General features: G+C 37.7%; 1 protein-coding gene across 1 annotated transcript in view; it reads right to left on the bottom strand.

Annotated features, from left to right (window-relative positions):
* Positions 1-13,500, bottom strand: part of nAChRalpha3 (nicotinic Acetylcholine Receptor alpha3) — a 548,368-nt gene that overhangs the window by 80,861 nt on the left and 454,007 nt on the right. The window contains exon 6 of the mRNA XM_073977740.1: positions 3,163-3,278. Coding sequence (XP_073833841.1) covers positions 3,163-3,278 — 116 coding nt within the window. The remainder of the gene's footprint in view (positions 1-3,162; positions 3,279-13,500) is intronic.

Below are 13,500 nucleotides of genomic sequence, written 5' to 3'. Positions count from 1 at the left end.
TAAGTTTCATTAGGGGCAAGTCCATACTTCCTCAGAAAATAGCCTGAAAGTTACAAAAAACCCTATGACACCGTGTGTAGTGGTTGGAGCGCATGATAGCTCTCGAACGGACCTGCCGATTCGGTCAAAAATTTGGCTTTCGTAATATTTTGTCCAAACTTAGTTCAAGTTTAAAGATGGATTATATCGGTCCACTCCTTCCGGTACCTCCCCCACAAAAGTTCGAAAATGTTCGGAAAATTTGTGCGTGCAATAACTCTTGAAGGAAGTAACAGATTTGGTCCATACATTGCACATTATGAAATTTCTACCAGACTTAGATGAGGTTCCAATATGGACTCAATCGGTAAACTTCTTCGAGTACCTCCCACACAAAATTTCGGAAAAGTTCAGTTTAGGACCTGCTCTCGAATCGCCTTGGTTTTTGTTGTAACATTTTGTATTCACTGTTCCCTATACGAAGGTACAAGTTTCCTCAGGGGCAAGTCCATACTTCCTGAAAAAATAGCCTGAAAGTTGAAAAACAAACCCTATGACACCATGTTTATGGATGGAAGCGAAAGATAATTCTCGAACGGAAATGCCGATTCCAGCCAAAATTTGGCCTTCGTAATATTGTTTCCAAACTTAGTTTAAGTTCGTAGATAAGCCATATCGGTCCACTCCTTCAGGTACCTACCCCACAAAAGTTCAAAAATATTCGGAAAAATTGTGCGCACGATAACTCTTGATGGGAGTGACCGATTTGGTCCATACTTTACACATTCTCATAATATCTACCAGATATAGGTCAGGTTGGAATATGGAATATGGAGTGGACAAATATCCACTCCATCCCGTACCTCCCACACAAAATTTTGAATAAGTTCACTTTAAGACCTGCTATTAAATCACTTTGATTTTTGTTGAAGCAACTTACATTCGCTGCTTCAGTTACGATGGTAAAAGTTGTTTCAGGGGCAAGTCCATACTTCTTGAGAAAACAGTCCGAAGCGTGTAAAAACCCCCTATGGCACCCCCATGGTCTATGTCGGTCCATTCCTTTAAGTACCTTTTCCGCAAAATTTTTGAACTTTAATCCTAATCAACATTTTTGTCGGTTCATACGACCAAAATTTTGAAACCCCCTAAATACATAAGTTTTTTTTTGTGAAAAAAGTGTTTCAATTTGCACAGGCTGAGGGTATATCTCTGTCGGCAAAGCCGACTGATACTTTTTAACTTGTTTTAAGAATATTTTTTCTTTCAATTTTAAACCACCAAACGTGGATTTTTTAAAGAATATTTTTTTTCCTTAAATTTTAAACCACCAAACGTGGATTTTTTAAAGACTATTTTTCTTTAAATTTTAAACCACCAAACGTGGATTTTTTAAAGAATATTTTTTCTTTAATTCTTTAAATTTTAGGCCACCAAACGTGGGGTTTTTAAAGAATATTTTTTCTTTAAATTTTAGGCCAGCAAACGTGGATTTTTTAAAGATTATTTTTTCTTTCAATTTTAGTCCACCAAACGTGGATTTTTTAAAGAATATTTTTTCTTGAAATTTTTGGCCACCAAATGTGGATTTTTTAAAGAATATTTTTTTTCTTTCTTCCTCTTTTAATTTGATTCATTCGAGTAAGCCATCTATTTATTCAAAACGCTTCATCATTTCATCCATTATCCTTTATGTGTCCCCATCTACATTTTTATATCCAGAAATAAAAATTTATTGAATTCTAAATCTGACAACATTTTGTTTAGATTAATATTGCATTTTCGGATTGAATTTATGCAAAGAAATAAATAATCCTAAAAAAAGAAACACAAAATATTTCATAACATACTGTTTCTTGCAAAGCACCGCAAAAAGAAAAGAGAATATTTTTATGTTCTCTCCTTTATAGTTTTTATGGTGCAATACATTCTCGTCTGTCTAAGGCTGTGGTCTTACGATGTTGGTCTAAACCAACCACCACCAACAACAAAGGCGTTAAGATTTGCTCAAAGTAGGTTGATGATTTGCATAATTTTTTCGTCGAAACGAAAGGAGCTCCGCATAGCCGACTGGTGGTTGGTTGAATGCAACTCCTGGCCATATTCTCTTCTACAGCTGCCATTCACAACAATTTATCTTCGAGCATCAGTGCAGTTAATCTGTGTTTTTCTCTCTCTCTTTGTTGGAGTAAAATGCAATCTTTGTTTTTATAGCATTATTGTTTATATCATTAAATCATACTACTGGCGTTGTGGTTGCTGATGTTGTTGTTGGTCGCCCATTTGCCCCATTCATTATCATCGAGAGTATCTGGATTTTAATGAAAATTTAATGATAACAATAAAAATGCCAACCACCCTGCAGCTAAAGCTTTTAGTTTTTTTTCGCCTTCCTTATTTCTTCTTTGTGTTGATGCTGTTGTTTTTTGTTTTAACCTATCAAGCCGAAATGCCATTGCTATAAAATAGCAAAAAAAACTTTCAACGAAACAAAACTCTGGCACAAGGCGGAAGTGAGAAAAACAAGAACAACGGAAGCTCGATTATCTCCAGCGTCAAACATAAATGATAGCAACACTACGTGACACATCGACTAATTGTCATTGAAAAGGAACAAGGAGTGGGACAACAACAAAAGGAACTTCCGTTCATGTAAGGGTTGCCATTTTAATAAACAATTGGTATTAAAACTAAACTTTAGCATCGAAAACATCGAAACTGGGCTGATGAAAGGCCAGATTTGAATCCACAAGTAATCGTTGCTAGCTTAAAATTGGTATACCTATGTGCTGAAAAGTGTGTCTTACACAAAAGGAACTTCTTAGTATTCCATTTGGGAAAAATTATAAATTATATTTTCTTAAAATGTTTTTAAACTTTAAATTTTTTGGAATATTTCCCTTGTAAGCTTCTGGCAACTCTCCTCAACTTTAAACTTCCTCACTGAGTGTCTGCTTGATTTGGAGAGATAAACGATATAAAACACAGGTAACATTTTCAGATGATGTCGATTTGTTCGAACATAAAATTCAAATGCCGCAGGCAGAAGACGATAGTAAAATCATTTGAAGCATTTATAAAACCAATTTGTGCGATGTAATTTTATCGATATATTGGAAAATATTATCACTTTATTCAAATGGAGTTTTAAAGAATTAATTGCAGCTAAATTGAATAACTTACCTTACAGCAGGTACTTCTAATATATCCCATTCCACAGATGTATAAAACTCTGATAGATCCACACCAACTTCGACCACATTGGTGCCATTCAATTCATCAATGTGTCGTAAATCAACCTGAAATGGATTAGAAATTGGAAAATGTATTGAAAATTAATGTATTTTTGTCAATGTAATGAAAATTATTTTGTTTCTTTAGGCATCTCGAGCTGTTTAGGCTGCTCATCCGCATAAGGGAACCATTAAATAACAATTACAAATTATATAAATATTTCAAATGTTAGAAGACATGATACGAGGTCTGTTCAAAACAAAGAGTTTTTTTAATTCAGTTTTGAATAGTGGAAAAAGTCAACAGGGGCCAAATCCGGTGAATACGATGGTTGATAAAATGATAACGGTTTCGTTTTTAGTCCGAAACTCACACACAAACATCTATGGTACAAAATCCATTATTGAAGAAATTCTTCGCGCAAATGGCGCATAACTTCATCGTAGTATTCTTTATTGACCTTGTGACCAGAATTTATGATGAACCACGCCATTGCATTCGAAGAAAACAGTGAACAGAACCTTCTTCATTGATCCATATGTTCAAAATCAAACTAACCAAACCAAAATGGATGATATTACCAACATATGTATATAAAAAAGTTTTTTTTTTCATATAATTATTGTTGACCTTTGATCAATATCTTCTTCTTATGTTAATTTGGCTTGAGGTCAGTAAAATAAAAAAAAAAGTTTTTTTGAAGAAGTTATTGAAAAATAATTCTTCACCGAGGTGAGAATGTGCACCAACAAGAAACAAGGGAACTGATAAGATCCTGTGGCGAGGATTGAAATTATGGTCTTCACGGCCTTACCCTTAAATTCGTTGTTATACCCTCAGCCTTTAGGCTAGAAAGGGTATATACACGTTGATACGACCAAAAATGTGTCTCGTCGAAATATGTTTGGAAGAAATTCGTTTCAGACAATTTGGAGTCGATTTAGCCATGTCCGTCCGTCTGTTAGTCAGTCTGTCTGTCTGGCAGGTGCGCACGATAACTCTCGAACGGATCAATTGATTCGAACCAAATTTTGGATATCGTAATATTTTGTTCATGGGTGACGTAGGGGATGGAAGATACGGTCCTGACCGGCTTTAACATGTCAAAGGATTTATCATGGTACCTCTTTCATCTCAAGTGGACACTGACCTCCCCGTGGTGTCACCTGGGGAGCTACCTTTAACACTCGTTAAAGGTAGTGAGCTAACATGCCGGGCGTTCCCCCATAAGAACGTTGAAAACTTGGGTTTGGGCGTCGGGTCAGTAACCCTCCCTTAGAAAAAAGTAGCCTACTATGAAAAAGCAAAAGAAAAGAAAAACAAACCCCTCTAAAGTTGACGGAACCGCAAGCGTTTTAAAGACCATTATCTAAGAATCTGCACCTGGAATGTTCACACTCTTTATAGAGAAGGTGCCGTTTACGCATTGGCAGATGTACTTGAAAAGTACAAGGCCGACATTACTGTCATTCACGAAATAAGATGGATTGGGAAAGGCGTCACAACAACACCTAAAGGTGACGCACAGTATTATAGCTGCCGTGACACAAATCATGAGTTTGGTTGCGGATTTGTAGTTGGTCGGAGATTAAGACGTCAGGTCTCCAGCTTCACCCCAGTGAATGAAAGACTCGCTGCAATTCGACTAAAAGCAAATTTCTTTAACATCAGCTTTATTTGCGCTCATGCTCCCACTGAAGACAAGGACGAACAGACCAAAGATATATTTTATGAGGGCTTAGAAGAAACATATGACCGTTGTCCTGCCCATGGCATTAAAATTATTCTGGGCGATTTTAATGCCAAAATTGGAAAGGAGAATATCTTTGGCCCAACTGTCGTGAATTTCAGTCTCCACAGTGAAACATCTGACAATGGTATGAGGCTGATAGACTTTGCAGCTGCAAAAAACATGGTAGTTAGCAGTAACTGGCATGTTGTGATAGATGGAAGACTTTCACCGAGCGTGTTGGATGTTCGATCATTCCGAGGAGCAAACATAGATTCGGACCACTACATTGTTTGCAGCAAAGGTACGTACCCGTCTAAACGTTGCAAATAAACCACGAAAAGATACAACGCAGAAGTTGGACATCGGGAGGCTGCAAACACAACAGATAGACACAACACTTAATGAAAGCACTCCTCGTCTCGATAACGTATCAGCACAAATGCAAAATATTGCTTACTTAACCAGAATGAAGTCCGAAAGTTCTACCAAAGAGTGAAACATCAAACTGATGGCTTTGGTACAGGCACATCCTCCTGTAGAGACCAGCAAGGTAATTTGGTAACTGATAAAGATACTGTGCTCAGGATATGGAAAGAACATGTTTCCAAACTGTTGGTATCCAATAGTAGCGAAAACGTCTAAGATATCGCAGATCCAGTCCCAGAAGATGGTACTGAATATATACCGCCCGGCCAACATGAGGTAAAGACAGCATTAAACTAACTGAAGAATAATAAGGCAGCAGGAGCCGATGGCTTGCCAGCCGAGCCGTTCAAAACCGGGGGCGACACTCTGATAAGGTGTATGCAGTAGCTAGTTAGCACCATCTGGCAGGATGAACGAGTACCCGTCGATTGGAACCTGAGCATCCTGCGCCCTGTCCACAAGAGAGGAGATAAGACTGTATGCTCTAACTATAGGGGCATAAGTCTACTCCCTTTTGCCTACAAGATCGTGTCAGAGATATTGTGCGAACGACTAAAGCCTATGGTCAATGAAATAATTGGACCATACCAATGCGGCTTTAGACCTGGCAAATCCACCATTGACCACATATTTACCCTGCGGCAAATCATGGAGAAGACCCAAGAGATGCAGATCGACACCAACCACCTTTTTTCGATTACACAGCAACCTTTCGACAGTCCGCTGCGTTCAAAGGTATTCCAAGCCATGTCTGAATTTGGTATCCCCGCAAAGCTCATTCGGCTTTGTAAAATGACTTTAACTGATACGAGATCCTCAGTTAAAATAGTAAAGAACCTCTCCGAAGAGTTTTGTACCAAAAGAGGTTTCAGGCAAGGAGACAGTCTTTCGTGTAATCTCTTCAACATCCTGCTGGAAAAGGTTATACGAGATGTGAAGTTCAAAAGAAGTGGTACAATATATACAAACAGTCATATGTTATTTGCTTATGCCGCTGACATTGACATCATGGGTCGATCGGTAAAGCAAGTAACTGATACCTTTGCAAAAGTCGAAAGGAAATCTGCTAAAGTGGGTCTGGCGGTAAACGGTGAGAAGACCAAGTTGATGTTGTCGACGCGCCATGCGTCCTTAGATATCGCTGTGCAACACGAAAATTATTAACCATATTCTGACACCGCAGTGTGATAGAACACCAAAAATGAGAAGACACGTGTCTCGCCGTTTTTCCCTATCTCATCAACTTTCGCGGTTATAGGCCTCCAAAGGTTTGAGGCTTTGATGTAGAAAGGGTAATTTAGTCAGGACTATATCTTCCAAATCGTTAGGTCAAAATAGCAAAACAATTGCGATTTTTATCCTCTTTTCTAGGATTCTGCTCCATAGATATTAAACCGTTCAAAATTCAAGAAAACAATCAACCACAATAGCGTTGCAATGGCATCAATAAACAACTTTCTGGAATATGCGAAATGTCTATGAACGGTCCTTAATGGTAAAAATAGCAAAAATCTTTTGAAAATATCCAATTTTTATACTTTTTTCTCCGACTCTGGTCCAAAGATACGCAACCGCCCAAAAATTAAGGACACCGTCAATCAGAAAAATGTACCTAAGATTTCAATAAACAACTTTTTGGAACATATGAAGATTCTAGGAATGATTCTTAGGGCTGAAATTCACGAACAATTAAATTTGTTTAACATTCCCCCTGCTCAGGTTTGGAAATAACAAACTGTTAAAAACTCAAGGAAATTTGAAAGGTTTGTTATTTACGGACATGAACAGGAAAGAATGGTCTAAAATAATCGAATTTTGAGCTTGAAGTATCGTTCCTAGAATCTTCATTTGTTCTAGAAACTTGTTTGTTGAAATCTAAGGTACATTTTTGTAGTTGACTGTATCCTGAATTTTTGGGCAGTTGCGTATCTTCGGACCTTTGCTACACTATTTTGGTTGATTGTTTTCTTGAGTTTTGGACGCTTTAATATCTATGGAGCAGAAGCCGAAAAAAGAGGATACAAATCGCAATTGTTTTGCTATTTTGACCATTAAGACCTGTTGCTTCAGGGTTCATATATTCTAGAAAGATGTTTATTGAGATCTGAGGTATATTTTTGTAGTTGGTTGTTCGCTTCAAATTTGATCGGTTTGAAAGCTGTATAACAAAACTTGAGAAAATTTTTAGAAGAAATTTGACCATGGCGATTTTGACCTTGCAGATGAACTTTGATGGGATATATGCATGTGTTCAAAATTTTTGTTCTCTAAGACAAGAGCTACAACTTTGCCTCTGAGATAAATAAAAATTTCCTAACGGTTTGGAAGATATAGTCCTGACTAAATGACCCTTTTTACATCAAAGCCTCAAACCTTTGAAGGCCTATAACCGCGAAAGTTGACGAGATAGGGAAAAACGGCGAGACACGTGTCTTCTCATTTTTGGTGTTCTATCACACTGTGGAGTCAGAATATGGTTAATAAAACATGACTCAAAAAATTACACACAGTGTATCGGACCAACTGTTGACATTGTGTCCTATAATTTTGAGGTAGTAAAAACTTCGTCTACCTCGACACCGCCGTAAACACATCAAACGACATCAGTTGTGAAATAAAAAGAAGAATTGTATTGGCCAGCAGATGCTACTTTGGCTTAAGTAAGCATTTTAAAAACAAAGCCACATCAAAAAACAAAACACTGATACACCCGTGCTGATGTATGGTTCCGAATCTTGGTGTGTTTGAGAGAAAAATTCTTCGAAAGATATGCGCTGACGCTATGATCCACGAGCTGTATCGGCTATACAACGACATCAACGATTGCGTTTGCTAGGCCATGTCATAAGAATGAGCGATGATGAACCCGTTAAAGAGGCTTATAAAAACGGTCCGCATGGAGGCACACGCAGAACTAGAAGACCAAGGCTACGATGGATGGAACAGGTGGAAGACGCGGTATGCCAAATTTGAGAAATTAAGCAACAAATAGAGATGAATGGACATTTTTTCTTAGTTCGGCTAATAGGACAAATGTTCTGTAGGGGGCCAACTAAATAAGACATCCAATGTCTTAATGAATAAACTAATAAGTTAAGACCCAATGTTCCTTATCATTATTATTATATGCTCGGATTTTTTATACCACGGAATCAGAATCCGATTATGATATTACAGAATCAGGAAATAACAAAAGATTTGTAAACACCTTTACACAAAAAGATTTTGTCAGGAAAACAGTAAACAGTAAAGTAAAAAAGTGTCAGTCGGCTTTGCCGACAGATATATGTATACCCTCAGCTAATGTGAAGTGAAACTTTTACCTACGGACAGATCGAATGTATTTAAGGTCTCTTCAGAATTTTGTGGCCCTTTTTGGACATTTGAACTTGCCGACAAAAATGTGGATTAGGAATTAACTGCACTAAGACACAAATGTTGAACCTTTGTGGGGGAGGTACCCTTAGGGAGAACCGATATTGACCATTTTAGAAGTTAAACTAAATTTTGACAAAGTTTGGTTGCCCTGTTCAAGTCATATCGTCCTAGCATTTTAGTGACATTTTTTAAATATTGGGGAGCAGTACCGGAAGTTGTGGACCGGTATTGCCCCATGAAACTAAGTTTGGATATAATATGACGAAGGCCAAATGTTGGGCCAATTCGGTTAAACAGTTCGAGAGTTATCATGCTCTCCGACCGCCACATATGGTGACATAAGGATTATTTTACAACTTTCGGGCTGTTTTCCTGAGAAATATGGACTAGCCCCTAAAAAAAAAACGTTTACCTTCGTAATGGAGGTAGCGAATGCAAATCGCTTCAACAAAAAATCAAAGTAATTCGAGAGCAGGTCTTAAAGTAAATTTATCCTAATTTTTGTGTGGGAGGTACCAAAAGGAGTAGACAAATATAGTCCATATTCGAACCTGATCTATATCTGGTAGATATATTAGGATGTGCAAAGTATGGATTACATCGGTCACTCCCTTCAAGAGTTATCGTGCACACAATTTTTCCGAGCATTTTTTAACTTTTGTGGGGAGATACCTGAAGGAGTGGACCGATATGGCTTATCTTCCAATTTAAACTATGTTTGGACAAAATATTACAAAGGCCAAATTTTGGACCGAATCTGCAGATCTGTTCGAGAGTTATCTTGCGCTCCAACCACTACACAAGGTGTAATAGGGGCTCTTTGCAACTTTTAAGCTATTTTCTCAGGAAGTATGGACTTGCCTCTGATGAAACTTGTACCGTCGTATGGGGGCAATGAATACAAGTTGTCGCAACAAAAATCAAAGCGATTCGAGAGCAGTTCCTAATCTGAACTTATCCAAAATTTTGTGTGTGAGGTACCTGAAGGTGTGGGCCGATTGAGTCCATATTGAAACCTCATCTAAGTCTGGTAGAAATTTCACGATGTGCGAAGTATGGACCAAATCGGTTACTTCCTTCAAGAGTTATCGTGCGCATAAATTTTCCGAACATTTTCGAACTTCTGTGGGGAGGTACCGGAAGGAGTGGACCGGTATAACCCATCTTCGAACTTAAACTGAGTTTGGACTAAATATTGAGAAAGCCAAATTTTGGACCAAATCGGTTGATCCGTTCGAGAGTTTTCGTGCACACCAGCCAGCCAGACAGACAGACGGACGGACATGGCTAAATCAACTCCAAATTGTCTGAAACACATTTCGTCCAAACATACTTGGGGTCTAAAACCATTGTTTCGATGAGGCACATTTTGCCCATATGAATACACTTTCATAAATGCTGAGGGTATAAAAAGATACAGAGTCTTGAACTATAACATCCTGTCCTTCATGGAAGCACTAAAGTATATTTTCTATTTTAAAGTCCCATTTATTTAACAAGTTTAAGTATTTTGATCTAATTTTGGCAGCATTCTTATATCTAGAGATCTGAATCTTGTGTTACAAATTACTAATGTTTTTTGCCCTCTTCTCATTTCGTTCACAATTGACTTCATTTGTCCACATTCGTTGAAAGGCATTCTTTTCCTTTGGACAACAGTTCAAAATTCTCCTCTTCTCTGCTCAATTATATTTTTTAGCATTAAAAGCTTTTGTGCAAAATTGTACGTAACATTACCGTCATACGTTTAGTTTAATAATAATTTAATAACAACAAAAGGAATGTTGTTCTTCTATTTGGCATATCCAAGAAGAATTAATTAATTTTATTGGGATAATTATACGAAAATATTCATCGATATTTGACTTCGTATTGCGATCATATCATTATTCACAATTTCAATATACATACAATGAAATAATAAATATTACCACAAAATACAACTCATTTTCCACTTAATTTAAATGACCAACAAACATATTTACATACATATGTATGTGTACAAGTATTAAATAGCTTCTAGCGAAAAGTCCAATTACACGAGAAAAATGTAAGCAACAACAACTTTATTGTGTGTGATTTTTAGCAGCTATGCCACCACCATCATCACCACCAACCAATATTCAAGTATCCTTGAAGAGGTGTCGTTGTCGTGGCCAACACCACCAAGCCGTTAACTTTGTTGTATTGTTCTCTGTGTGTGTTTGTGTCCGTGTTCACAGTTATTGTTTATTACCATTTTTATTAGCCATCGAAAACAAATAACCTCAAGCATTGTTAACAATCTGGCCAGCAGTTAATTTCTTTTTACAATACAAATACTCAACGAACGGTCGGCCAGAAGTGGCAATTTTATGGTGTTCAGCCTCAACCCGGGGAGACTCACTCTTCAAAACATAAAACGTGATTAATTTTGTTGTAGAACATTTTTGGGCATGAGTAATGAGCGAGTAGGTGCTTCTTCAGATATATAAGTGTTTCATTGATATACTCTTGTAATTAAAGCAGGCGGATGGCTGGCAAATATAACAACACTTAAAGTTAACTAATTAGTTTGTTTTTGTTGCAAAGAATTGCATGGCGAAAGCTAGAGAGATATACCAAAGGGTTTTTGGAAATTCGACCTATAAGTGTACGAAAAGTACTAAAAGTTTCTAAATTTGGTACCAATTGCATATTTTGAACGGATATAGCTACAGTCCTCAAATTTGGTGTGGGAATTAATGTTGGGAATTGGTGTTGATATAAGAAAATGATTTTGGAAGTTCGTACTTATGTGTACGAGAAGTACTAAATGGTACTAAATTTGGTACAATTTGGATTTGGGTGAACGGATAGAGCTGGAAACCTGAAATTTGGAATTTAGATTACCGTCGTAGTGTAGGATTGAGATATGGGGGTAGTTTTGGAAATTCATACTTTTGTTTACGGAAAGTACTGAATGGTACTAAATTTGGTACAATTTGGATTTGGATAGACCTGGATACCTGCAAGTTGGAATTAAGATTACTGATGGAGTGAAGGATTGAGGTAGTTTTGGAAATTCGTATACATGGGTACGAAAAGTACTAAATTTGGTACAAATTGGATTTGGGTGACCGGATAGAGTTGGAATCGAGTTAAGGTTATAAGTTTTGGAAATTCGTACTTATGGTTACGAAAAGTACTAAATTTGGTACAATGTAGAGTTTGGTGAACGGATAGCGCTGGAATCCTGATATTTGAAATTACGATTGCTGTTGTAGTGTGGGTTTGAGGTGGTTTTGCAAGTTCGTACTTACGAGTACGAAAGTACTAAATGGTACTAAATTGGGTTCATTTTGGTTTTGGGTGAACGGAGAGAGCTGGAATCCTGAAATTTAGATTACTTTTGAAGTGTAGGGCTGGGATAGTTTTGGAAGTCCGTACTTACGAAAGTACGAAAAGTACTAAATGGTAGTAAATTTGGTACAATTTGGATTTGTTTGAACGGATGGAGGTGGAATCCTGAAATTTGGAATTGCTGTTGGAGATAGTTATTGATATTCGTACTTCGTACTTAATGGTATTATGAATAGAGATGGAATTTGGAAATTTGGTATTATAGCCGCTGTTGGTGTGTAGTGTTGAGATATGGATGTGGTTGTGGATATACGTACAATACTTAGTTACTTAGTTGGCCATTACAGAACATTTGTTCCATAGACCGAACTAAGAAAAGATCTCCATTCCTCTCTGACTTGACTTTTTGGAATACCGAGCCTTTTCATTCCTTCATCCACTTGTATGTTCCATCGAAGCTTAGGCCTGCCGATTCTGCGTGCACCGCCATGTGGCATGTATTCATACGCCTTTTTAACGGGTTCATCATCGCTCATTCTCATGATATGGCCTAGCCAACGCAATCGTTGCATCTCGATACGTTTAACTATATTCATGTCTTTGTATAGCTTATATAGCTCGTGGTTCATACGACGTCGATATTCACCGTCAACGCAAAACGGCCCGTAGATCTTTCGAAGAATTTTCCTCTCAAACACTGCCTTATCTGCTTGCGCAAGTACCCATGCTTCGGAGCCATACATTAGCACGGGTAGTATCAGCGTTTTGTATAGTGTTGTTTTTGTTTGACGAGATGTGGCTTTGTTTTTAAATTGCTTACTTAAACCATAGTAGCATTTGTTGGCCAATACAAATCTTCTTCTTATTTCACAACCGATGTTGTTTGTTGTGTTTATGGCAGTGCCGAGGTAGACGAAGTCTTTAACTACCTCAAAATTGTAGGTACCAACTTCCACAGTTGGTCCGAGCTCTATGGACGCTTTGCTCGTCGACACCATCAATTTGGTCTTTTCGCCGTTTACCGCCAGACCCACTTTCGCAGATTCTGCTTCGACCTTCCTAAAGGTATCAGTTACTTCCTTTACTGATCGTCCCATGATGTCTATGTCATCAGCATAAGCAAGTAACATGTGGCTATTGGTGTAAATTGTGCCATTTCTTTTGACATTTGCATCTCGTATTACCTTTTCCAGCAAAATGTTGAATAGGTCACACGAAAGGCTGTCACCTTGTCTGAAACCTCTTTTGGTACAAAATTCTTCGGAGAGGTTCTTTCCAATTTTAACTGAGGACCTAGTATCAGTTAAAGTCATCTTACAAAGCCAGATGAGCTTTGCGGGGATACCAAATTGAGACATTGCATGGAATACCTCTGATCGGAGAGGACTGTCGAATGCTGCTTTATAATCGACAAAAAGGTGATATGTGTC

Source organism: Musca autumnalis, unplaced genomic scaffold (assembly GCF_047663935.1).
Source record: "Musca autumnalis isolate F117 unplaced genomic scaffold, ASM4766393v1 scaffold_3, whole genome shotgun sequence".
NCBI lineage: Eukaryota > Metazoa > Arthropoda > Insecta > Diptera > Muscidae > Musca > Musca autumnalis.
This window is presented reverse-complemented; position numbering and strand designations above follow the sequence as displayed.